Raw genomic sequence first — 27,746 nt, forward strand, 5'->3', positions numbered from 1 at the left:
ATCTGGCTACTTTCAGTGCTCTGTGTTGCATTTCAAGGATCTGACGCAGAACTGTTTGGGACAATTACATCCCCTGGATATCCGGCGCCCTACCCGTCAAACCAGTCCATGACATGGGCAGCATCTGTGCCTCAAGGCTACAGACTGAGACTCCAATTTACCCACTTTGATGTCGGGGAAGATGAAGAATATTGTCAAGACTATGTGAAGGTGAGTGGGCCTTACACATGTTCCTATGCTTCTTGACAGACTATTATCTTATTATCTGTCCATTAATAATATCTCGTGAATAAGTGAGGGTGCTTGCCTCACAGTAAACAATGGGATTATTGCTCCTTTTTGTGCAAGGCAGAATATCTATGTGTAACTGTAAGAACTTGGATTAATATTTGGGGTCGCTGACTGTTCACCTCAAGGAATAATCACAGCTCTTGTCAGGGTGGAGCCTCAAAATCACTAAATTATCCTGCGCTCAACCTCAAACAATGGATAACTATAGAACAGAGCAAACAGGCTTAACTTAGGTCAATATGTAAAGTATTTATTCCGTACCAAAATAGTAATAAAGTCAGAACATCAAACAATAAAAATCCAAAGCTGAATTAGAAAAATTGAGTAAAATTTTATGAACAAAAGTATGCCAACATGAAAAAATTCAATAAGGAGAACCAGAGTTGACGTTTTAAGTAGGAATCGTTCTAAAAAGCACTAGGCACCAATGATGGCCTATGGTCGCGCTAGACCAGGACCTGGGTGCAGTTACAGGATGGCCATGATGGAGTGCAGGTTGGACACACTGACCAGGATCATCCGGTCAAAGATTTGACCTTCTGACTTAATCTTTTAAGTCCCAATCAGTCTCAGGAGTACACTTTTGAATTCCCCCAGCATCTCTGGGAAGGCATATAGGGACTCACTGGGTGTCAGGCAAAGGCCAATAGCATGGTCAGTCCAGGTCCAGTTGCCAATGGTCAGATGAGTACTAAAGAGGCCCCTTCCACCTTGTTGTCTCCTTGTAGCCACACAGGAAGCTAGCCAACTGACCCATATAGTCTATGTAATTTTCCTAGGTACAAGAGTGATCGGACCCAGTCCTTCAGGCTCCTCTCAGTTTGAAGGCAGTAGGTCCACTCCTCTTCTGATCTTCCACAGGCCTAGAAAACATTCTGAAGTGGGTACCTGGGGGTGCCACATTCATGCCTGACACGAGTTAGTTAGTAGGGTGCATCCTAGTCAATGGGGTAAGAGCTCTCAAGCGTAACCTATCCACTTTTGCCTCGGGTCCTGTTTCCCTTACTTCAAAAAGACCCTAAATGCCACATGTCATGACACTGTCAAAAAGACAAAAGTCTTTGTTCACTCTAAACATGGACTCTGAGGGCTGTGTGTATGTTTGTGTGGGGTGGGGGGAGTGTATTATGTTAATCCTAGTTTCCTCCCAAATCTAACACTAAAATCCAGTTTGAAGCAGGTAATGTATTTGCAACAAACCCAGACAGAAGTATGGTAAAAGAAAAAGGAGTGTGCTTAAGTAACCACACAGAGGATTTACAAGAACTGTCTTGGAATCCTATCCTCTCCCTTACAAGTGTGTCCAAGTTGTTTTATGTGGCTCAACAGACCTATCAAGCAGGACTTGACAGTGTGGCATCATAGGATGTCCATAGCCTCCACACTGAATATTCTATGGAGTACAAAGGAATCATGTCTACCCATTCATGTCAGCCAATTGTTTGCTTCTCGGAGGCAATTCACATCTCATTCAAACCTTTTTCAGGCTGAACACAGGCTGAGAGCTGTTAGAGGCTTGTAGTAAAAGCTTTCTGCCATTTCAGGGTGGTAAAGGGAAACTTTCTAAAAGTTACTTGTTGTCCTTAATATTTATAAAAAAACGGAGTACACCTATAAATTGGACTTTGCTAAATATAAATAATAGCATTTGAATTATTTTTCTAGATCAGGCTTGCCCTATTCCTGAGATACAGTACAAATATTTTATTCTATACTCTGGTTTTCTACATAGGGTAGCTAAGTCACATTGAAAATAGCTTTTTGTGTCTTGTCACTGTATTGACGTGGTAATATTAATTTTCAAAATGTTCCACTTGTAAATACAATGGTCCTTATTTGAGCTTTACACAGTCTACATAGAGATGACTAACTAATATTTAGAAGGGAGGTTTTTACCTGTCAAAAAGGGTTATTTTAACAAGTTGCACTGCAGGTTTTACAATGCCACAGACAGGCTGCAATGGTAAGCTTCAAGCCTTGTTTTCTTTTGTCACACTAGTGGATGGCATAGTAAGTGCTGCATGCAGGTAACTTTCGATGCCATGGGTGTGTTGCCTCACCATATACTATGGCCTTATAGAAGGTAAATACACCAATCAGGGATTAGCCAATTTATCGATTTCTTAGGGGTAAGGGCTCAAACACTGGACACTGGACATCAGTGCCCCACTGTGCAGAGTTTGAAAGGCAGAAATAGAATAGGGTTCAGCAAAATGTGAAAAATGAGGAAGACTAAGAAGAAAAAGCAGTTTTACTAGAGTAAATATAAGGAAAGAGGAGAGGCTCATTTATTCCTAAGAAAAAGATGCTTTCCAGCCTCTCTTATCTTCCCAGTTCTACTTGATGCTCTGCCGCTTTGCTTGCATTTTGAGGTGTGGGAATAAAGGTATTTTGGTAGGACATTATCACACATTTTCATGAAGCACAGGCAGGCTGTAGGCCTAATTCTCATATCGGTGACAAACCCCCTGTTGGCCTATGATGACCTGTGCAGGAGCCGTCACAGGCTGTGAAGAGTATCAGCGTATTACTTAGGGCATGATTTAGAGTTTGGTACAGCAGGAGCACTATCATAAACTGGTGGTGCTACCACCCCAACAAACTCCTGGATCCCCCATCTCAGAAAGAGGAACAGAAGCTGCTAGGTTTCTGACGATGGATCCATAGCTGCTCCCCCACTGAAAACCCCGGTCCTGGTGGCCCATCCACCACATGGCTACCAGGTCACGCCAGAGCCATTGTTCTGATTTGCTTTTCACAAACAAACTCCCCTTTTGGGATTTTACAGTGAAAAACAAAAAAGATACACTCTCTGAAAAAGGAGGGCCACACAGTCTATTCCATGTATACTGGATAAAAGTCTAGATGTTTAAAAGGGGTACCAATGAAATATTGTTGTACTTTAGTTGTGTATCAGGTAAGTCTAACCCTGCTCAGGGGTGTTGAAGCTCACTGTGTACAAGAATACTGGGACAAAATATTGAATGCCTTTCTCCAGTATCTCCAAATGTTAGCTAAAAAGCAATATGTGTAACAGACAGTTAAAAACATTCTGAGCTTGCATTGACACATGGCACAAAATGTTAAATATGCACGTGGTGTAGTTCTTCCAAATGTTCCATTATATATCCTCTAGGTAGATTCCCAACCATATGGTATGGCTGTGAATCTACTTTGAAGGTGAAGGGTGGAAGATCAAATGTAGTATACATTTCACAATCACAGCAGGGATAAATCCTATCACCTCATACATTTAGACTACTGCTTCTATAGATAGAGCTTACACGATCAGACATGTCACATAACTCTTGTATCCTCAGGTCTCAGACAGCAGTAATGATGTAATGATATCATAAAAGCTTTATGAATAGAAACACATAATAATATGATGGGAAGTGCCTCCACAAAAGTCTTGAAATAACAGCCAAAACGGAGTTTCCTCACTCTTTTACAAGAAATTAAAATCAACAGTAAGTCTCCCACACCCAGCATGAATTTTACCTCAATTCAATAATTTTGCCCAAAACTTCAGATTACTTATTTTGAAAATACAAGCATTTCAGAAGGAAACAGGAAACATTAATTTTTGGTATGGTAAAGCTCATGTCCGCTGAAAAGATGATTGCTGCTTTCATGAAAAATAACTTTCATTTTGGTCCTGGAAAGCCAATTTGCAGTAGCTTTTCATTTTCAATAGATTCTCCTATGGTCGTCTGTCTACCTTTTTCCACCCTTTGTAATGATTATCAAATACTAGGGTTATCCTCAGATGGCATGCATTTTGAAATACTTAATGCTGGGGGTAGCCAACATAACGTCAACTAGGGTGACAATAAGTCAGTGATGTATATTTTAAGAAATGGGGTTATTAGTACATCGAAGGAATTTGAGTTATTAATGGAGTTGATAAGTTCCCTCCTAAAGTAATAATTCCAGGCCTTGTCAGGCTAAACCACTAAAGTCTCTAATTCTACTTGCAGTCAACCCCATGGTAGCTATGGCACAGATCAGACATTCTTAACTTAGAGGCAATATGTTAAGTATTTATGCAGGACTAAAACAGTAACAAAGTCAAAATGCAAAAAAATAAAAAACCCAAAATGAATTTGAAAAAATAGAGTGTAATTTAATAAACAAATGTTAGAAATGAGGTCTTTGGTTGGAAGTCAGGCTACCCCCTGTCCAAGTAAGGACCCTTTCTCTAGTCGAGGTAACTCACACACAATCCAAATTATCCTGTGCCCACCCTTTGGTAGCTTGGCACTAAGCAGACAGGCTTAACTTAGAAGACAATGTGAAAAGTATTTGTGCAATAAATCATGCAATAACACAGTATAAACACCACAAAAACACACCACACAGGTTTAGAAAATTATAGAATATTTATCTGAGTAGAATAAGTCAAAACAATCAAGATTTGATAACTACAAGTGGAAATATCACTTTTGTAATGATAAATAAAGTCTTTAGTTCTTAAAAAGCAATAAGTGTCTCTTGCAAGCACAAAGTATCTGGTTTGCGTCTAAATTATCCGCACAGGACTGCAGAGGAGGAGATGCATAGAAAACGGGGAGGTGTGTGTCGGTTCCTTCACACAAATGACGTGTCAGTGCTTTTCCATGCAACAAGGGCTTTGCAGCAATTTTCAGCATGCAGACTTGGATCTTCTTCAGGTTGCGAGGTATTTGGATGCCCCGGGGACGATGCAGATAAATCCTGGGCATGCAGGACGAAGTCACAGGAGCTGCGTCGATCCGATGGGCGATGCGGGGAAATTTCTGTTGCATGGCAGGCGCTGCGTCGATTCCTCTCGTAGGAAGTCGGGCTGCGTCGTTCTGGCTCGGCTATGCGCCAATCCAGTGGGCCGATGCGTTGATCTCCACTCAGGAAGCCAGTCTGCGTCGTTCCGGTTTGGTGTTGTGGTGATTTTATCACCACAGGGTAGGCTGTGCGTCGATTCAGGTAGGCTGTGCGTCGGTTTTTGCAGCACAAGGAGTTCTTCGCAGAGATGAAGCCTTTTTTGGCCCTGAGACTTCAGGAAACAGGAGACAAGCTCAATCCAAGCCCTTGGAGAGCACTTCTCAGCAGAGAGCAGCAAGGCAGCAGGGCAACAGCCATGCAGCAGTCCTTTACAGCAAAGCTGTCAAGTGAGTCCTTTGGGCAGCCAGGCAGCTTCTCTTAGCAGTTGCAGGTTCTGGTTCAGAGTTCCTTTCCCAGTAGGTATCTTTCAAGAAGTGTCTGAGATGGTAGGGTCAGAGACCCGTTTAAATACCAAAATGTGCCTTTGAAGTGGGGGAGATTTCAAAGAGTGGCTTAGAAGTGCCAAGGTCCCGTTTCAGTTCCATCCTGTCTGCCAGGGTCCCAGTATGGGGGTTTGGCAGTTTATTGTGTGAGGGCAGGCCACTGTCCTTTGACATGTGCGTGTCAGGCCCTCCACCCTTCCAGCCCAGGAAGACCCATTCAGTATGCAGATGTGTGCAGGTGTGACTGAGCATCCTGTGTTTGGGGATGTCTGAGGGAAATGCACAAGGGAGCTGTCAACTAACCCAGCGAGACGTGGATTGTAAGGCACAGAAGGATTTAAGTGCAGCAAAATGCTCACTTTCTAAAAGTGGCATTTCTCAAATAGTAATATTAAATCCAACTTCACCAGTCAGCTGGGTTTTGTATTACCATTCTGGCCATACTAAACATGACCCTGTTACTCCTTTCAGATCAGAATCTACCACTCAAACAGTATATGAGGGTAGCCCTAATGTTAGCCTATGAAAGGAGCAGGCCTCACAGCAGTGTAAAACGAATTTAGGAGTTTTACTCTACCAGGGTATATAAACTACATAGGTATATGTCCTGTCTTTTATCTACATAGCACTCTGCATTATGGGTTACCTAGGGCCGACCACAGGGGTGACTTATATGTAGAAAAAGGGGAGTTTAATGCTTGGCAAGTACTTTTAAATGCCAAGTCGAAGTGGCAGTGAAAGTGCACACACAGGACTTGCGGTGGCAGGCCTAAGGCATGGTTAAGGGGCTACTTATGTGGGTGGCACAATCAGTGCTGCAGGCCCACTAGTAGCATTTAATCTACAGGCCTTGGGCACATGTATTGCACTTTACTGGGGACTTACAAGTAGATTAAATAAGCCAATTGGGTATGAGCCAATGTCACTATGTTTTAAGGGAGAGAGCATATGCACTTTAGCACAAGTTAGCAGTGGTAAAGTGCGCAGAGTCCTAAAACCAGCAAAAACAGTGTCAAAAAGTAGAGGGAGGCAGGCAAAAAGTTAGGGGTGACCATCCTAAGGCTGTCTGGTCTAACAACAAAATTAACCCAAACTGAGAAAAATCCACTAGAGGGAATCAGAGATTTGATGTTTTCAAGTTTTAAGTTGAAATTGCATCAATTAGCACAGATTGCCAATGATAATTAATGGTTGCAGTAGAACAGGACCTGTAATCCGACTTCACCGGGAATTGGGCTTGCACTAAATCTATTAAAAAGTCCGAAAAGGTACATTGTAGCTGTTTCCTAGGCAGAGATAAAATATATTAAACTTAATATTGTATCCCAATGCTTTTCTAAGGAACAGCTAATTCAGCTAGAGTTAAAATAACTATGAGTGCTAGTCACTGTAGGGGCATGTGTTACATTTACCTTTACATGTCATTCTTTTAAATACTATGCACCCTGCCCTAATGCTCAGTGAGGTTTACTTAGAGTGTACTTATAAATATTGAAAAGGAGGGTTTTACGCCTGTCAAGCTAAGTTACTTTGACAGGTCCAATTTGCAGTCCAAACCTTCACAGCCAGTCTACTGGTGGGAAGCTTGCTGTCAAGTTTAAGCACACTGGTGGCCTTTTACTAACAGACTCTGGGTATGCTTTGGGCATAATATACTAGGGACTTAGAGGCAAGTTAAATATGCTTGTTAGGTATATCCCAATATCATCATGTTGAAGGGGTAAGCACATGCACTTTCCTACTGGTTATTAAGAGTAAAGTGCAGAGAGGTCTAGAACCATCAAAAATAGAGTTCAACAAAAAGGCAAACAAAATTGGGTTGACCTTGCAGAAAGGGCACAATTGCTAACAACCATAGTATCTGGCCCCGATTATGTAATGGTAACTGCAATTATTGCAAGATCACCCACAGATTGTTAAGAGGGTACCAAGAAAGGGTCAGTTGTTGTCAAAATTGAGAGCCAGAATGTTGACAGGAATGTCCAGAAAATGCCAAACGAAAAAGAGCAAGGATGCAAACCACAAAGATCACAAAATGTCAAGAGGGGCCGGTGCCTCAGTCTTACTCACCCAAACTGACCTCAATCCCCTCTAGTAGGTGGATATGCTCTTAGAGGCTACGGAGGTCCTGAGTATCCTGGGGGACGGGGATATATAAAAGAATCACAAATACAAATACATATTTATTTTACCCTGAACAGCAAGCGGTTCCTAAAGGCTTGAACAATAAGTTCTTCAATGCATGCCAGCTGCAGAAACCTGCAACTCTACTGGCACAGAGCCATGGGTTCACTTTACCACAAAAGTATTAAACAAAGTCCTTTTAGATATTCTGAATGATGCAGAAGGCATCAGCTGAACCACATTTTGAGAACTTCTCTGAATTGAGGTGGCAACAAAAAGCCAAATAAGCATCTCAGATACGAAATATATTTTAATGACAAAACACAACCAACCAGACATTGAGGTAGGCCAGTTTTAGTGCATCAGGATGGGCATTATGGACACCTCACAGCCCCCGTGGTGCGAGAGGGCCCCAGGCTTCCTATTCCAGAGGAAGCCTCCTCAGCCCCAACTTGTGTTTGCTGAAAGCAGTGAGACAAACTGATACTGTCCCTTTAACAATCTGATGTCCAGTGTGCAGAGTGCAGACTTGCAGAACTTCTCAATGCATGAACGCTTGAAAGCTTAATGAAGAGTTCTTGAAGAAAGGTGAGAGGAGACCCCTTCAGCTAATGGTGGGACCCCATACTTTTAAAAGTTTGCTTTCATGGGAAGGTGGGAGGGTCCTCCAATATGGGTGTTGTACTCAATACCCACCGGCATGGAGAGAATGACTTCTACTTTCTGATATTGCTACTATGATCCCACATACTATGGTTCCCAGTGGTATAACAAAACTTGTGTGGGCCCCCCTTCAAGGTACCTTGGGTGGCCTCCTCCCCCCTGGACTCAGTCAGAGGCCTGAGGTCCTTGCACAGTGCAGTGTGCTGAGGGCCCCCTGTACCTCGGGAACCCCACACAGAGGTGGCTGCAGGGGCCTTTGTTACACCACATTGGTGCCAGCAGATGAGTTCTGCATGCAGCATGGCCTGATCAAGAAAGAGTGCCATTGCCAGGGACCTGAGGCCTTTCACCATGCTCCTTTGCTGCTATAAAAATGATTCCAGCAGATTCTAAGGGGCATATTTATCATTGCATTGCATCGTGAGGGGGCAAAAGGGTGATGCAACAAGAAAGGCAGTTTTATCAAGCCACGCAAGGCCACGTCGCACAGCCCTGAGTGGCTTGATAAATCTGGAGTAACCCAAGGCACCGCAAATCGCTGCCTTCTATTATTGTGTCCAATGGAGGCATTCCATGGGTGGAGCGTGGATTTTCCCACACATCCACCCATAGGTTTTGGCACATTACCAGATTTACCAATACTGGCCCTTCCCGAACAAAAAAACAATCCTTCCTGCAATGCAGCCACCCGTGCAACAAAGTGCCATGGGGTCTGCATTAGAGCAAGGCAGCACATTGTGCCCCAGCATCATGTTAAACATGGCACATTCCTGCTCTTTCACTTACGCGCACAGGTGGCTTGTTATGCTGCTTGAAATAATTACAAATCTGCCCCAATGTTTCTTGTCTCTTAAGTGTCATGGCCGGCCAAGAGGCACTAAAACCACTTTACTCCAGCAAGTTCCACCTTGCCTTTGATGGGCATTGCATACACAAATACATTACCACCCACTGATGTTTAAAAGGCATGTCTACAATTCCGCAGACTGTAAATAAACCTGTATTTCGAAGTGCGCTGAACATGTTTTTAAAATAAAAATGTAATCCAGCTGCACCAGACTCCATAAAGAACAACTGTGCTCGCTGTTTTAGTTTAAAATGATTGCACTTCTGCCCTGCTTATTTTACCCCACGGTCAAAATGGATCCGTACAATTTGCAGAGACATGGACTAAATAATTGTACTTCTGCAATAAGGATCCTAAAAAGTCACAGCTCAAACAACCTCATTCTTGCAGTTAGCAAGTTTTTAGTGGCAGCGTGGCACATACGTCGCTGTCTTTTAAAAAATAAGGACCCACAAAGTTGATCCGGATGAGACTTTTATGTGCAATTTGATTTTATCTATACGTACTAATGTTTTATATCATATTATTGATGATTGTACTTAAATGAGATTATTTATTGTACTGTGCTGCTTTGATGGTCAATTGACCGAATAAAGCTTATTGTTGTTGTTGATTGCATTTTGGGACTTGTAGTTTTGCCAGATTGAAGTTTGCTGAAATATTTTAGATGCAACAAAATGTGAGTGGTGAAAGTGTGTCACCCTTGACATTGTGCTGCTTGGCTGCTGTGCACACCTATCCCTTTCACTGCTGCCCACCATGTACTGCTCTATGATGTAGTCTTACATGCCTGCTGGCCATCCACCTCGGTCTCTTTTGTGAGGGAGGCTGGTTCAGCTGTTGCCCATGGTTTTCCTGTTTTGAGCAAGGGATTTTGCACAGCTCCCCCTCATGCTGTGCATGAATTACTGCGGATACTTTCACTGCTGTATATGCAAACCCAGCAATACCCCATGCTGGACTAGCCATTTGTTTCTCACTAGGCACTGCCCCGGTGGGCTGGAGCCTTTGGGGACAGATTTAAGGGCAGGGGCCACTTCTGGCGCCTCTGTTACTTCCCCCAGCATTCCCAGGTAACAACAGCAGGTGGGGGGTGGGGGCTCACGAGAAACAGAGAGGAAAGAGAGAGACCACAGAGATGAGAGAGTGAGGAGGAAGGGAGAAGGGCTGGTGTGAACATTTTTGCCAGGGTTGATCTTGGTTCCAAGTTCGGACTTCCCCAACTCTAAATAGAGCTGTTAACCATGAGTTTGGCAGGGTGGGTGTACCGCCTATTTCTGGAAATGCGCCCTCTCTCCTGCAAGCTCTAAATGACCTTCAGAGAATTTAGATAAAGAAAATGTTTTATTAAAAGCGCATTGACAAACAACTGAATGGAAGCAATGGGCCACTCACGCCATCCTTTGTCTAGCCTCCCTGTGAGATGTATTTTGCCCTTTCATAACGAGCACAGTCAAAAGGTTCCCTTCAGTGCAAAGACCTACTTTGGCTAGATGTGTTTTTATGACTAAAACATATTGCTGATTTTAGCAATTTTTCAATAGATGAGGCCCCCCGCAATCCCTCTGTTGGAAGGTGGATTATTAGTAGGGGTATGTTTGCATCTACCACTACCAATAAGGCCATCAATGCAATATAAGGTCTAGTCATGGTCTCGATACATTAGCCTCAGACTCAACCCTTGGTAGCTGGCTGTGAGCAGGCAGGCGAAACTCAGGAGACAGGTATGAAAAGCATTTAAAAACACCAATACATTAAATAAGCAAGACACAAACACAATAACAATTCGACACCAATTCATAAATGTAGGAAATATTTGTACCTTTAAAATGACACCTAAATGACAAAAATCCAATATAGGGAACCGGAGATATGAATTTTTACAGATTAAACACTTTCTATTGTTTAAAAATCAATAGCGCCAACTTGGGACATTTGGTCGTGCTGACCAGGACAAAGCCGACCGTGATGGAGTCCTGGTCAGGTACACTAAGCGTGAGGCCCTGTCAAAATTTTACCTTGTGATTTAGAAACTTTGCTGGAGGATTTTCTCTTGACGTCGTGCGGTCTCCTCCAGTAGGCCGATTTCGAAGCAACATCATTGGATTCCTTCCCTGTGAGGCCCCGGTCAAATCCTGGGAGTCTAGAGCTCCGGAGCTTTCAGCTGGACAAACGTGAAATCCAGACGGGGTTGTGGTTGAAGGTAGTAGGCTTGACTCTTCACGTTGGTCAGTCCACTTATTGAGCTTTTTCCAAAAGTCGCTCCAAACTTCTGGAACTTCTTCCTGAAGTCCCTTTGAGGGTTCAAAGGGTCCAAATCACACATCCAAAGGTCTAGAATCACTGAGATGGTCTTTGGAAGTTTGGAACTACAATACCCACAATGCACCTGGCCAAATCCTTAAAAGTCCACTGAACACACTTCAGGCTGGGGACTTCTTGAGAGAGATGGTGCAGCGAAGCTCTGTTAACCTGTTGCTTTCAGGAAGTCCACTCCTTAATCCTTTTGGAAGCAATGCAAAGTCCTCAGGGATGTAGTTTCCAGTGTGCACCAGGAGGAGTCCTAAAGAGATCAATCCTTTGGGGTGCAGACTGGAGTTCCAAAAGGGTCTTCTTCTGCTTGTAGTTTAATACAGCAGATCTGAGTTGCTTTGCAGCTCTCACATATTTATTCAATGATCTGGGGTGACAAGCAGGGGGTACCTCTGTCCTGTGAGGTACAGGGTGCCACCCAAACGCATGACAGCTTCCTCCAAAGTGTGGCACATTCTTGTCCCACAAAGCACTGCACTTTAAAATTCAAGATGAAGGCCTGCTCTTCGTGAGAGTGATACCTGGCTAATCCAATCTACTGGTGTGGCTCATTTCTATTAACACTCCCCCTCCAGACCTTCTGCAAATCCCATTCCTGGGCCTGCCACCTGACTGGCGGGTACAGGAAGAAGGGGTATGCCTGACCAATCGGGAGAGGCTGATAGAAGGCAGGCTAGTGGCTCACGGAAAAGAAAGTCCTATAACTTATCTTCTGTATTAGTTATGATAAATCCAACATTGGCAAGTTTTTGAATTTATCATTACCAATCTTTTAAGTCCGTGTATGACATTTGTAGCTCCTCCCTAGCAATATTTACTCTCCAATAAAAGATTTTAATGTTAGCCTGTGGAGCTAAATATTTACAATGGGGAAAAACAAAAGGGGTAGCCTTTCCCTTACCAGGGAATGTAACACATCTTGTATAATGTCCCTTCTTATATTTACATGGCATCCTACCCTTGGGGCACCTAAGGGAGATCTTAGAGGTGACTTATATATAAAGATAAGGTAGATTGCCACTTTGGAAGTACCTTTAATTCCAAAGTCGAATGCTCATGTATTTTACTTTCAAAGACATTATGCAAAGCAGGGCTGCCATTAAAAATGACAGCAGGCAACACAGTGGGACACATTTCAGTGCAGGAAATCCACTGGGCCTCTAAACCTCCCTGCCCTATTATACACTAGGGACTTATAGGTAGTTTGAATCACCCTTGTCTTATTATATACTACAGACTTACAGGGGTCTATCATTAGCAATTGTAGTTGTGCCTAATTACCATACGCCTTTTTAATCTTAGCACTGGCCCTGGGTCTGGTTAGCAGAGCCCAGGGCACAGTCAGAGTCAGTTACCACCTGTATCAGTAAAAGAAATGGGGGTGAACAGGGCTAAAAGGATGCCTTTCTCACACTCCCCGAACATAAAGATTTGCAAAAAACATGACTAATAATCATGACAAAGAGAAAAGGCTGTCAGCCAACTCCAGAACTATCGGCTTTGTCAATGCTTGTTCACCTTCAGTTCGGCCCCATTCAGCTTCTAGTGGGTAAAATAGCATCCACTTTCAAGCAGGCTCTGGTACCTAATATGCTGTGGGGTGAGAAACCTACCATACAATGCCAATAATTTACGAATAAATGTGTACAAGGCACACTTCTACTGATAAGTTTTTTATCAAAATTTAGCCATATGTGTGGAAATATTCGAGAGTTTAAGATGGTCATGAGTTGTACTTAAATATATACACACCATAAAACTCAAATATTTCATAAAAATATCTGTAATTGGTTCTAAAGATTCTAGAAAGAGGGACTTGGGCATTTATGATATAAAGCATTGTCCAGAGAAATGAGGTTTAAATTAAGAGGGACAGCTTTATTGTTGTACTTAAAATGTAATAAATGTATTTAAAAGGTAATTTATCTTGCTTTAGGAGCAAGAAGTGCTCAAAGTTTGTTCAGCAAAGAGTAACATGAAAGAAGCTGTATTTTTTATATTTGTTGAGATTACCCTCTCCCTTGAAAATATTCCGATTTCCCTTCTAGATTTCCTTGCCACCTGCAGGGGACTGCGATTAACTTTCTTCTCCTCTCATCTCGTTTTCCACAGGTGACTGACGGCGGCCAACTCATTGTAGCCTGCGGGAAGCTCTACTCTGACCCTGGGGAGATCCCAGAACCTCTCGAATTAATTTCTCTCTCCAACACTTTGACAGTGACATTTGTCTCAAGAAGGCTACAGAGCAGGCATTTCCGGGGCTTTCTAGCCATCTATACAGCGCTAGGTAGGATTAAGGAAATGGTGGATCCTCAATTAAGATGGCGGCCTGCAAAAGTCTGAAATTGGTTGATCTAGGGGGCATGCCCAATACTTCTATTAATGGTTACTCTGAGGAAGGGGGCCTTTGCAGGGAAGGCTGATGACTACACTCCACAGAATGAAATGATGACTGTGGAAAATCTCTTGGAACTTCCAATGTTGTACAGCACCACAACATGGCACACACTTTTTAGCAACTTGCGTATGATATCTGTCAGAATTGCCACTCAGTATTGTGAATGAGAGCAGAAGGTTGCAGAACCCCCAAGTCACATCGTTTGGGTGTTGGGTGCAGTAGAGTGCTGATTTGTAGCAAGAGAGCAGCAGAAACCTTTTGCAAAGTCTGGAAAGTCAGTGGGAAAGAGATAAAGGTGACACACTGTGATTGGCTGAAACATCTCTGTGTATGGAAGAGAGGAAAGCTGTAAACTTGTCTGGACTGTGAACCTTTGGAGAATTTTGCTACAGTCAAGCACATAGTTGTATACAGTTTTGGAGCAAGACTTGGGCAAAAGGTTTGCGGTGTTGTTGGCTATGCTTTTTGTTACCCCACATTTAGAATCTCCTAAGACGGTGATTCAAAGAAAAACATCTATAGAATTTAACTTCCCCCATTTACTTGCATTGATCTAAATTTTGGTTGGGGGAATGCAACCCTAAAATGTTATTTTGTTTAATCCGGCACCTTACTTGCAAGTGTTAGCTTGTATGCATTACTCCAGATTAATGCACATGCTTATGGATCCTCCTTTCTGTCTGGTGTCACTGATGCTCTTTACAACCTGTGGACACTGATGATCCGTACTCTTTGAGGTCACTGATCTTGACCCAGTGTGTGGTCATAGATGATTTTTACAGTCGAGGGCCATGGAGTCTCATTACTATCTGGGGCCATCAATGTGTTTTACTGTGTGGTGCCACTGATGTGGCTGACAGTAGATAACCTGTTTTCCCTGTGAGTTCTGGTACAGTTAATTTTGCTATTCACATTATATACAGATCATCTTTGGTACACCACTTTAAAGAATTAAATTAGACTGGAAATTTCTGCATTGCACCAGATTTATTTTCAACTTCTCGTTGATAGCATCACTCATAATTTCGCCTGTGAGGCATGCAGTTTCACACATAGGCACACAGCAGTCACAGAAATGTCACACATCAGAAAACTTGACAGCTACATGGGGTTTCCAGGAAGTAAACAAAAAGCAACTGGGTGTTTCTCAGTGTGCTATATGGTGCTCAACTATGGGGGTGACCTTGGGCCAAAAAGTTCTTGCAGGAAAAGAAAATGTCTTCCTAAGAAGCCTCTTGGGCAGAGTGGCTCCTGTTATTGCCTTGGTTGGGGAGTTGAGGATCTGACAAAATTCGAGCAGCTAGATTTTTGGTTGAGGCTCTTGGCAAACCCCTGGAGAAACTCTACAGATGGGCATGTAATAACTTGAGAAAGGAAGAAGTTGGATGTGTAGGCGTAAATGCTGTTGGGAGGGGCAAGTCAAAGCCAGCCTTACAGAGCTTGGCAAAAAGGCCTTTATCATATTGAAGGAGATGACCTTGGACCACCTTTCTGCAATGCGATATCAGAAAAGCAGGACCAAGCCAGGTGGTCTACTTGGATGACAAATCGACTGTAGGATTTGGAGACTATCTATCTAGTTCTTAATTTGAGCTGATGGTTTACGGTCGGGTCCACTGTCGCTCCTTTTTGGGGACTGGGACTGGTACTTATTTGCTCTCAAGAAACCTTGATTTGGAGCAAGAAAGAGAAAAACACAAAATTGCGCAAGGAGGTGGAACAGAAAGATGGTAGGGCGAAAGTATGAATAAAAAAAGAAGCTGCAAGAGTGATGTAAATAGGTGAGCAGGGTTTGGCGGTGGATGAAAGAGGCATGAAGTGGAATCAAGAGTACACAACTTTGATATTCAGTACCTTAATGTGCGATAGCACAGGACGCAGAGGTTTCAACTTTAACACAACTTTAGACTCTGTATCCTTTTACAACTTAAGCACTTTATCTAGTCAATATTGGCCAAGCAGATATATGACAGGGGCACTGAAGTACATGGTGGATTAGCTTCCACTCACCACAGTAATACGCAGGTGGTCCTGCGGCCCAAGGGAATAGAACACTTCTTTGTGAGGCAGCACATTCCAAGAATCTCCAACACATTGCCTTCCCTTCTGCCCTCTAAATAGCTAATGAGGATGGTTTGGCTTGGACCATTTCTCAATAACAATGGAAAGAAGACATTGAGGGAGCCTATGACTCTTACATTAGACACTAGTTACATGGCCATGGTTGATTCTGTTACGAAGTACATAGGCCGTGTGTAGCAACAAAGATGGAGGCTAAATAAGGCTGTCTCCTAGTCTTCAGGTGCCTACCAGGAAGTTTGTGTCAATTATAAAAGAGTAGGGCTTAAATTACATTGTCATTATTTTTATAACATGCACGTGTTTTTGTGTGTTTTAATTGTGATATTAGGAACGTCTGGTCATTATGTTACATATTAATGTAGTTGTTTATAGGATCCAAAATCCAAATATGCATGAAACATAGTTGTTTGTGTTGTAACCTTTCCTAAAACATGTTCTTTCATTCTTTCTTTCACTGATCAGGCTTCGATGAATGTGTCAACAGCAAAATGCCCTGCGCACACTACTGCCACAGCCACCCCGAGGGCTATTTCTGCTCCTGTGCCCACGGGTACACCTTAGGCAAGGACAAGGCATCCTGCGAAGAGACAGGTGAGTGTTGTACTGTAATGTTAATAGTAATGACCATAAGCAAAAATAAAACTAGAAATAATATTTTAATACATGGGATTCTGTGACCCCTGTATTAGGGGCAGTCTCTAATTTCTGTATAATTGGTGACTTGTGGCACATTATGTCACTGACTATAAGGAAAAGACTTCCTAACTCAACTATAATAAGTTATTACAGTCAATTGCTTACATCACAATGCCTGCTGCTGGAGCCAGCAGCCAAAGTGAATGTCAGGTCAGGTCATGCAGTAGCAGGTAAAGCAAAGAAAATGGACCATAATGCTCTATTTTAAGAGCTTACAATGACAAGCAGAGAGATTATGTTTTTTCCCTCTCTTTGGATAGAGAAAAGCTAGAATGCCTCTGCATCTTTCTACACATGCCGAGCTACTGCAGATTTATATATATTTTTTTAAAGATGACTTGTATTGAACTGTTTCAAATATTTGTTTGCAACATATATTTAACAGGATTTTGATGTGTTTATTTTTGTACTAAAACTCTTGTTTTTATTTTTCATGTTTGCAAACATGCTCTCTCTTTCACATGAAAGAGCTACACACCAAGATTTAAAATGGTTTGTGAGAATGGTGATGATGTCATCATGATATAAGGGATAAAGTGCCCCCTGTTGTATGTGATAAGGTTATTGCAAGTCACCTCGGAGTTCCATAACCTTATAGAGGAACTCAGCCTTTGACCTTGTTCCACTATATAGTAATAGAGCTCCTTGTTACTTTATCTCTAATTTTAGAAACCAAAATTAGAATAATTACACAAATGATAACATAAATAAAAATAACAATCATGGCATTTTAGTATAGATAATGGTAAAGTAATCATAAATGCAATGATAATATAGTTATATAATAATTATATAGTAATTATATAGTGATAAAACAATTGTATTTGTAAAAACAGCAATATTAAATAAAACAATAAGATTGACTGCAGTGCTGCAAAATTACTAAGCCTAGAAGCCCAGAGCAGCTTTACTTGCAAAGCACAAGTGATGCTAGCCCCAGTGACCATCTGCTAACCCCGGTGCCCTTGCTTCCCACTGCTGTTGGCATTACTCCTGCGATGCCACTCCTGACTTCTCTTTTCCAGTTGCAGTCTGTAGCTGCCATCTTTTTCCCCTTGATTTCCTCCCAAATCTCTTGTCTGCTACTCTGAGTTTAGCTCTAACTAATCACAGCTCTAGCTGTTTGCCTGATCCCAGGGCCTAAATTCATACAGAAGCCCTTTGGTTCAGCCCCCTTCTACCATTGGCTACTTTGGGTCAGCCCACTACAGCCATTGCTTGTGAGAAGTGTCTTTCACATTCAGAATTCTACCAGGGCATTGTGCAGGTGTTGACATTTTATAGTGGCTCTAAGCCAAGCAGTTTGCACCTCTGCTGCAACTGATGACAGTTACAGTTTGGGCAAGTGCAGCGCGTGGTTACCGGACTGCAAACAGGGAGGAGTTCTTCACTGTGCTGGTTGGTTCGAGACCTGCATGTGAACTGACTGGCAATGGAAACCAGCTACCGGTGGAGTGAGGCACCTCAGAAAACACTAGAGGCATATAATCGTAATGGTGGCAGTCTGATCACAATAGCTAATCTTCATTACTGAGCCCTATTTTATTTCGTCAGAGTCCCACTTACCTTCCCATCCTAAAGAATACTGTGACCTCTTGACCTTTGCATGTCACTGAGAGGGTGAATGCCACTGGATGAGCTCCTGACTGTGGCCTTTGTTGGATAGTTTATAAATTTCAGGATGGAAACCTTGCTTAAATCGATAATGATTGAAGAAGGGGAGATTATTTTATCTTCTCCAAAGACATAGGCAAACCATGACATGCAGAGTTCACAAATAAGTTGTAAATTCATATAATATGAATATTTGCAACCTATCACAGTCCACAAAGGTTTCAGGAGGATGCATGGTAACTGTGCCATTTTAATATAATTTCCATGCATACTTCTGATGCTCATAACCATACACTAGAGAATCCTCAGGAGGAGGTTTAGGGAAAAAGTGGATTTTCATGACTGTTTTATTTGCCTTTTTCCTGCACTTGACAAACATTTCCACATGGAGCAATCTTTTCCCATACACACCCCTGAAAATGGGAGTGTTAGGGACACTTTCCCACACTTTCTACATCTCTTATCTTTACTTTTTCAGCTGTTAGTATATAGGTAAGTCTGAGAATATTGTGGCAAGTGTTTGTGAATGCCCACAGACTTACAACTTCGTGGATGTTCACCACAAATACCCTGCCTGCTATCGCAAGAGATCCTTGGCAAATATCCATTTCGCACCCCTCGTGCACCCTTGCAGGTTTTGTAAATTGATGAATATTTGAATTGAAATAGCCATCAATTATGATTTTGTCAATTGAAATTCTGGATTTCTGGGCAGAAATTCAGCTTTTAGTGTACTTAATATAAAGTTACATGTTCAAAATCATTGTTAATCACACACTTTTCATATTGTTACTCCTCACTGATCCACAGGTGATTGGATTACATTTTGATGTGTGCTTTTAGACTTGGGTAGTCTCTCAATATTTGATGTATTAGACTGAGGCACTGTGACATGATTCATTTTCACTGTCTACCATATGCCATCTTTTCTTTTCTAATCCACGGCCCTCTTGTCGCTACAGGTATTTCACGCCAGCTATTCCCCCACCTCTTCTGCAGTTTGACCCATGCCCAGTTTCCAACAATTCCTGCCCCTTTCTTGACTACAATTTGGTTCTAAGCGTGTCCAACCTGTCACATTCCCTCAAGGCAGGATCGGCACTGGGTACACACGTTAGGCTGTGTACAAGTAATTGGCTTGAGGAATGGACAGGCCTCAACACATCCAGGACCGAAAGTAGTCCCAGGGAATTGGCATGCCATGGTTGTATGGGCACATACATCTGTGTTGTTTAGACATGTAATGCTCCTCTATACAGAGCTAGAATTCTTGGAGGAAAGTCATATGTGCTTGCCATACTTGGTCAGGAAAGTACTCGGCTGTTGTTCTTCCATTTCCAGGTCTCTTTTTATCTCCACCCTCTGCTGGCATGTCCATTCCCTCTAATCATCTTCTCCGGTCCAGTTTTCCTACCCCTCTATTAATTTCTTTCTATCCTGCACAGCAATCTCCCCACCACCTCCCCTTTGAGATCATGTCTCCATCCTTTGCTTGTGTGTCCAATCTTCTCCCCCCATCATGTCCCATGTTTTATCTTTACTTGTTGTGTGAGGCTAGTTCCCACCATGCTTGGCATGCCCCCTGCTGAATCTCCCTGCTTTCCTGGCTTTGCATTTTCCCACAGGCCTGTGCCATCTCCTTCTTGTCTCAATGGCCCCATGCTGTTGAGCTGCTAGTCAGTAGATGCACATGGACAACTGCTTCCACTGCAGATCAATTCCAGAGACAGACAATAGCAGACCTCATGGAAACTATAGGTGGATCAATGACTTATTTATTATCATTCTGATTCTAAAACCTTTAGGTTTACTCTGCACACCAGAAGTGCCATTGCACGCAATGCAAGAACCCACACTTACCAAGTATACAGCCGGCCAGGTTGTGACAGTGACATGTCTTGAAGGGTATGAAGCTGTGATGACGGTGAGTAAGACACAAACATGGGTCACCCTCCCTTCTGTTGCTTCCTTTACTAAGAAATGTGCTTGGCTGTCAATGCCCACTCTTTATTCAGTCTGTGATTAAAAGGCTTAAGGAGGAAGATTATTTTGAAAGATGCAGTCTTCAAAACCATAATTAGGAATATTAGGGGATGTTAAGACTATTAATAAATGCAGCTATAAAAGATAAAATTCAGATACGATGGCTTTACAGCTGCAGGAGGACCTTGCATGCTCAATAGAGGAAGACCTCTGGAACCACCCTTTCTTTAATTTTCCATGTCCTTCATCGTTGTTGCTCTTTTCTAGGTGCGCGTAGTCTTGCTCAGGACCAAACACTGACTGTCTCTCACCTTGTCCCATTTAGGACAAGAGCAGCAAGATCTCCTACCAGGCCATGTGCCAACCGGATGGGGAGTGGAGCCAGTACCACCACTGCCAGTGTGAGTATTGACCCACCCTCTCAGGCCTTCTGCCAGCATGTCAGTGGAGAGCCTGGGTAAAGTGGTAATGTTGACTCATGTGGTAGGGGTAGTAAAAGGGTGTGTGAGAAACCTCAGATTGGAAGCTCTTGCAGAGGAATTTCTATATCTAAACTATAACATGTGGGATACTATTCCAGGCCAGGTCAGCAAAGCAAGGGTTACTCCCTTTGGTCCCCTAATTTTGGTGGGTGCACGTAGGAGAGAAGGCGTACTATTGGTTTATAGGCACACGAGTTTCACAGTCATTATCTAGAGCACAATAGTTTCTGGATAGCTGGACCAGGCCCTTTGAGGAAAATGGAGTTAAAGAGCCCACAAAGTGACCACCGAATTGTCTGGGAAGGTATGGCTTTCATAAACAGCATGCCAGTATACCAAGACAAAACCCAAGCCCTCTGGCACTAAGGTAATTGATGCCGTCTAAGGAAATTGTTTTCAAATTAAACTTGTTTGTGTCCCAATAGAGAAATTGTAAAGCTCTTCACAAAAGTAAACTGTGAATCAAGTAGTTTCATGTTAATTTGTGTGGTTTATGAAGATTATACAAAATACTATTTATGACTCTTAAGCAATATTGGGAATGTTACTTAAAAGTCAACAAGAAGTTTAAATATTTTGCAATTCTTAATTGAAAGGTTCAAACGGTTGCTGGGGTCTGCAAAGTATCCCTTATATTAACAGTTTTGAAAAAGTGCATATGATAAAGATTGTTTTTGAGATAGACTTGTTAAATAGAAAATTGAAAACGTATTCACATGATTTCAACATGTTTGTTTGAAGTTGATAATTATTTGTTTTATGAAATATGAAAAAGTAAATTCCAAAATATATTCAGAAGCAATGAAGAAGTCTGAAGTATTCATTTACATTGTTAAAAAACAAATTTAGAAACTTAAAAAATGTTGCAGTTGGTAATTAAAAAGTTAAAGCAGTTTTTTAAAAGAGTTAAAGAAATAGACCTGACAAAATTAAAGATAACAAATCTTTCTGAGTTTTGAAAGCAGATGAGGTTGTTAATTAACATATTTTCAAACACATTAACAACTGTTGAAGAAGTTGAAATTGTGATATCATTTGTATACGAGTGTTAAAACAAGTGCAGTTGTTTTATTAAAAAGAATAACTTTAAATTTTAAAAAAGGTTTGCACTTTTAACAAATTGTTTTAAATAGAATCTTAGGCCCTGATTACGACCTTGGCAGATGGGATACTCCGTCACAAACGTGATGGATATCCCTCCCACTGCTTTACAAGTTCCATAGGATATAATGGAACTTGTAAAACAACAGATGGGATATCAGTCACTTTTGTGTTGGAGTATCCCATCCGCCAAGGTCGTAATCAGGCCCTTTGTCTGTAACTACGTTTGTTGGAGATTTCAAATGAAAATGAATACACTGCACTTTTCCCAGATGAGTGACATTTGAATTGTAGAATTCGTCGTAGAATTTCATGACATGGAAAAATGATGTCAAACGTTGTCTTACATAATGGAAAATGGGAGAGAAGAACTTTTAAGAGAGTTGGTAAGGAAGAGACGGGTGTTGCACTTAAGCAGAAAACCTATTACCTTTTTAATTTCCTCTTCAGTGATGGAGTGTGGCTCTCCAGATGAAATCGATAAAGGTCAAATCACATATTTATCGGATGGCAGTTTGACTACTTATGGAGCAACCATTCAGATCAACTGCACGTCTATCTACTATGAGCTGAACCCTCCAGGAGACGGTGAGCAGTCTAGGCACAGATAAGGGGCTCCATGGGTCTTGGTGGCAGGATATGCATATCACACAGGATCCAATATAGCCTGCTGTGTTCTGCAAGAAACATGTTCTAATTCCTAGTAAATTGTCTGTGTGGTCATGAATAGGTGGGGACCATATTCCTTTGTAGAGACTGGTGGAGTTAGTGAGAAGGCGGGATGGGTAACAGCCTCAAATGATTTAAACAACATTCCTTAAACCTGTAGCGGGACCAGTGGCCAACCACATAGTATGACAATAGGGTTGTACTCTTTTTATGCCACACTGACCTGTTCATCTGCAGGTCCATGGGTAGTGCTCTCAGGTCAAGCTTTACTGGTGTAGTACACACTTAGGTAGGTTTAGAGGTCATCAAGTACAGTGTGGAGGTCGTCTGCCTTTGCCCATGTGTCCGCTCACCTGAGAATCAACTCTTTAACACGTGAAAGTTTGGGATGTGGGTATTGCCTGCACCAGACGAGCCAATTTCCCATCTAACCATATGTTCTCTCTGCCTAGATCAATAGGCATAATGTCCCAGGAGGCTGCCCATGGCCTTTCTCCGTAGTACACTATCTTTAGTGTGCAGCTGGAGTGCGTCACCTCACAACGCACTCCAGCTGCAAAATATGCCAATTTGCGCATCAGTAGGCCTAAGAACATAATGAATTCATAACACAACAATGGCAAGGCTTCCTTCTGGCCTAGCCTTCGCAGACTCCCTTTTCTCACACATAATGTAAACATTTTTTGAGGGAAACAAAGCGTTCTGTTTTCCAGTATGATATATCACTGCTACGGGGACACAGAAGAAAAGGACTATAATTTGGTTTTGGCATTCACTTTGAATGTTTAGTAATAAGCAAGTCTCAAAATCTGTTACATGGAAAGAAATGTCATTTTCTCATGGAAAGAATAAATACCTCTTACATTTGATCTTTATTATGCAGGCTTAAGGATTTAAAGCATAATATATACACCATTCTGTAATCTGCACTCCCAGCACAATAGAATGGTAGTAAAGTGGGGCAAGACCTCATGTCAGGCACACACCCTATGGGGGGATTATGTGAGGGACCACTCCATGAGGCGATCATGTTTCTTTCATAAAATGGAACTTTACAAATATTCATATCTATTTTTCTATATCTATTAATTAACTAATTTGAAAAGGTTGTTAGGACTATGAAAAGCGTAAGGACCTCATGTAAATATCCCATTGGCTGCATTACAAGTTCCACAGTCTATAAATTGATGCACTTGTAATATAGTGGACGGGAAATCCACCATGTTTGTGACAGAATATCCGGTCCGTCATACTCTAAATGAGGCCCTAATTCACATTTAAGAGCAGAAGGGTAGTTCCAGATGCAATATTCCACTTCATGCAAGTGCCAGCTGACGAAGGATGGTTGTAGGGTCACATTGGATCTGTCATGCTGGGGGTAGGGTTAACTTCTTCATTTTTGTATAAGCACAGGTGTTTGTTTTCCTAGGTGTGTACTACTGTTCTTCAGAAGGACTCTGGAAGTCAAAAGATCGCCAACATAAGATGCCAGAGTGCACTGCAGGTAACACAGGAAATGGTTGTGGAAGGTGGTGCTGCCTTGGATGAGTCTTGCATGTAATGAGAGATGGTTGGCAGTAGAGAAGGAAGTCTGGAGGGAGAGCGGTGTGGTGGTGTAGTATTAAAGCAGTATTGGCAGTTTTGATGCAGAACATATGAAGGCAGAGATAAATGCACAGAGTTAGGAAAGACGCGCAGTTGAAGGGAGGAAGGAAGTCACAATGGTAGGTAGCCTTAAAAGGGAGGAAAGAAGCTAATGACCTAAGTATGGAAATATAATCAAAAGTAAGGTGGGAATATAGTAGGTGCAGAAGGACATAGGACAGCAGTGACAGTTGCACAGGGTTAAGATAATGGTGCAGAGATTGTATGAGGGAATATTATATGTAGCAATATTCTTTGAATATTATTGGGTGGTGTTTTTCTACTATTAATGCCAATGGGGTGCAGATGAAGTAAAGGGATACGCAGGGTCGTACTGGCCTATAAGGCCTATAAGGCAAAGAGGCAGTGCCCAATGGGCTGGCCTGAAAGGTCAATGTGTGGGATGTTTTTTTGGCTGTTTGTGGGCCTGTTCTATGGTCTGCTGGGCTGTTTTATAGTGGATTGTCCTGATAGTAACACAAACATGCAGCCTTCTATACCTTGAAAAACACTTGTACATCATGTCTTTACCAGTTCAAAACTGTTCCAAATTACAAACATGGGCCACTTTTTTAGCTATCTAATTAATTTATGGGGGTACATTTTATTTTGGCCTGGCACTATTTGCTTTCCCAGTCCGACCCTGGAGATACAGTGAAGGGAGGGCTGTCAATGGGAAGAAGGTAGAGAGTAGGTGCTAAGGGTCAGATCTAAGAACCACTTCTACACAAATTCATTGAATCTGAGAGAGCTTTCCTAATCAGTAGATGGGGTTGGAACTGAAATACGAATTGCAATTTGGAAGGGGCATGTTGTAGGCATTTCTTACAAATTGTTATTTGTACCCTGATGTATCAATGGTTTACAGCGTTAAATGAAACTGGTTGATTCCAAGCTTTCATATTGTTAGGCCTTTCCAAATCAGCCAGAGAGATATAAATGCTCTGCCACCTTTGAATGGGCTTTAAAAATTGACCTCCTTCTTCTCTTGCCCCAGTGTGCGGGTTCCCTAGTAACCCTATTGGAGAAGAAGGACGTGTGTTCAGAGGAAGCAAAGCCCAACCAGGTAACTTCCCTTGGCAGGTCTTCTTTCCCCAGCCAAGGGGTGGAGGAGCCCTGATCTCAGATCAGTGGGTGCTGACGGCTGCACATGTGGTAGAGGATCAAGAAAGCATCAATATGGTAATAAATGTAACCAACCTGGAGGAGATGCAATTTGCCATTCAGCTGACTAGCAAAGAGATCTTCATTCACCCAGACTTGAAAAAGAAGGATGCCCATCAACCACGTACAGACTTCAACAACGACATTGCTTTGATAAGACTCAACAACAAGGTCACAATGAACCAGTTTATCTCCCCCATTTGCCTTCCTGGCTCTGGCACAAGCTACGCACTTCAGGAGAACAAACTTGGGTACATATCTGGGTGGGGGAAGACAGAGACCAACTACGCCTCAGATGATCTAATGAAGGCCCCCATCCCAGTGGTGGAGATGCAGAAATGCAAAGACTTGGAAAGGAAGAGAGGTACAAAATACCCTGAAGACATGTTTACCAACAATATGGTCTGTGCAGGGGACAAACTGAAAAATATAGACAGCTGCAGTGGGGACAGTGGGGGAGCATTTGTTTTTAACCACCCAGATGACAACTCCCGCTACTATGCAGGGGGCATTGTGTCCTGGGGTCCCCGGACCTGTGGTAGCTTTGCCCTCTATACCAAAGTGGGCAACTACCTCCAGTGGATAAAGGAGACTATGATGAAGGCCTGAGTGTCCTCTCTGCCTAGTGAGGGAGCACCTCTGCATTAAGATAAAAGAAGCAAATTTTGAAGAGGCTGAAGGCACAAAACACACACACGCACACACACACACACACCACTACATTTCACCACCATGAAGATATTATAGGAGACAGGTCAGAGTCACGATGAGACTTTTTATCTACTGCATCGAAATCAGACATACTCTCTTGCACAGCTGAGAAAAGAGAAAGATACCTCTCACCTCCAGTGCAAAACAAATCTAGCATCCGTGCCTCTACTGAGAAATTGGAGAACATTCTTTCTTCTCCTGGAGATAACCTGCAGCAGACCTCTGAGCTCCCTCAGAGAAATGGCCACCCACAAATCTCTCATCCCTATAGAGAAACCAAGAACATGATTTCACAGAGAGAAATTACTTTCCACCTCTGAAAAAGAATTCAGTGACAATGAAACAGAAGACAGAAAGCTGTGTGTGTGAGTGTATATCTATTTGTATGTGTGTGTGTGTGCAGCATGTGTGCAGCATGTGTGCAGCTGTGTCAGTGTTAAGGAGCACCCTGGGCTGTATTCGGTGGCACTTTGCTTATAAAACCATGGGATCTGTGTGTGGGGGCCTGTGGCAGTGTGACTCTGGCAGTGTATCAGAGGACCCCAGACTGTAAGTTCAGTGACACGGAATCAAAGACCCACAAGCTCTGTGTATGTGTGTCTGTATGTACATGTGTGTCTGTGCCTCAAAGGACCCCTGGTTGTGGGCTCAGTGACACTTCCTCATGGGACCATGAGATATTGGAGTGTCTGTGTGTGCATGTCTGTGGCAGTGTTCCAAAGGACCCCAGGGTGTGTGTTCAATTCCACCTACTCATAGGACCCTGGGAGATGTTTATGTGCAGCGTGTGTGTCTGTGTCAGTGTTCCAGAGACTCTGAGGTTGTGTGTTCTGTGACACTGGGACAAAGGACTCTGGGCTGTACAGTATGTGTGTTCCTGCTGTGGGTCACATTATTTTGGCGCCTTTGTAAAGTGCAGCTGAAATCTAGGGAGATTGCAGAGAGTTTTGATCTCCGTTGGTGTGCACTTAAATAAGTGAGACGTACTGTCAGATTTAATAAATACTGACACAACGCAGCGCAGCGCAGCGGTCAAACATGCCATGCTGCGTTGCATGAGAAGGAGAGCAAGAGCGTGCCATACTATAGAGATATGGCTCTGTACTTTCCCTCCCTAGCAGCGGTGCAGAAATCTGCTGCTGAGCGCCACACACACACCTTTGTGCCACAGTGTAGGGGTGTATGCATGAGTCCAGCATAGGTTTTGTACTGACAGGGTAGCCTTCCAGTACAAAATACTATGGCTGCACAACTTTCAAAACTTTTCTTAATTTGTATGTGCACTGTACAGTGCAGCACATATGCAAAGCGGGAAAGGAAAGGAGAAATTAAAACATTTGCACTTTTACTGCCAATATTTGATGCAAAACCTGTCTCTAACTTTTGGTAGATAGTATTTCCGTCAAAAAGCACGGATGGTTGCATGGGAATGCCCATGTACCACCCATGTAACGCCCCATTGACGCTATGTAAAACAAAGCAACACTCTCCGCTGCTTTGCATTACTTTTAGACAACTTTCCAGTGCTGGAAAGAAAATAACAAAAAAACATTTTGAGCTAGTCTGTGTTACTTTTGGGACGCAAACACAGGGCCAGATGTAGGAAGCCTTTTGCATGCCAGAAACTGCAAAAAACGCAGTTTGCTGCATGCAAAAGGCCGATCGCGATGCACAAACTCAAATTGCGAATCGGTACCGACTTGCAATTTGAGGATGCGACT

The 27,746-nt window shown here is 42.5% G+C and overlaps 1 protein-coding gene across 1 annotated transcript; it reads left to right on the forward strand.

Moving 5' to 3' along the window:
• LOC138247201 (complement C1s subcomponent-like) lies at nucleotides 1-27,746 on the forward strand. Its single transcript, XM_069201944.1, has 8 exons — nucleotides 1-210; nucleotides 13,594-13,768; nucleotides 16,424-16,552; nucleotides 20,077-20,195; nucleotides 20,580-20,655; nucleotides 22,288-22,425; nucleotides 23,936-24,010; nucleotides 25,148-27,746. The coding sequence occupies exons 1-8, from the start codon at nucleotides 109-111 to the stop codon at nucleotides 25,921-25,923; spliced, it is 1,590 nt and encodes a 529-aa protein (XP_069058045.1). The 5' UTR covers nucleotides 1-108; the 3' UTR covers nucleotides 25,924-27,746.

This window comes from Pleurodeles waltl, chromosome 7 (assembly GCF_031143425.1).
Source record: "Pleurodeles waltl isolate 20211129_DDA chromosome 7, aPleWal1.hap1.20221129, whole genome shotgun sequence".
In the NCBI taxonomy this organism is placed as follows: domain Eukaryota; kingdom Metazoa; phylum Chordata; class Amphibia; order Caudata; family Salamandridae; genus Pleurodeles; species Pleurodeles waltl.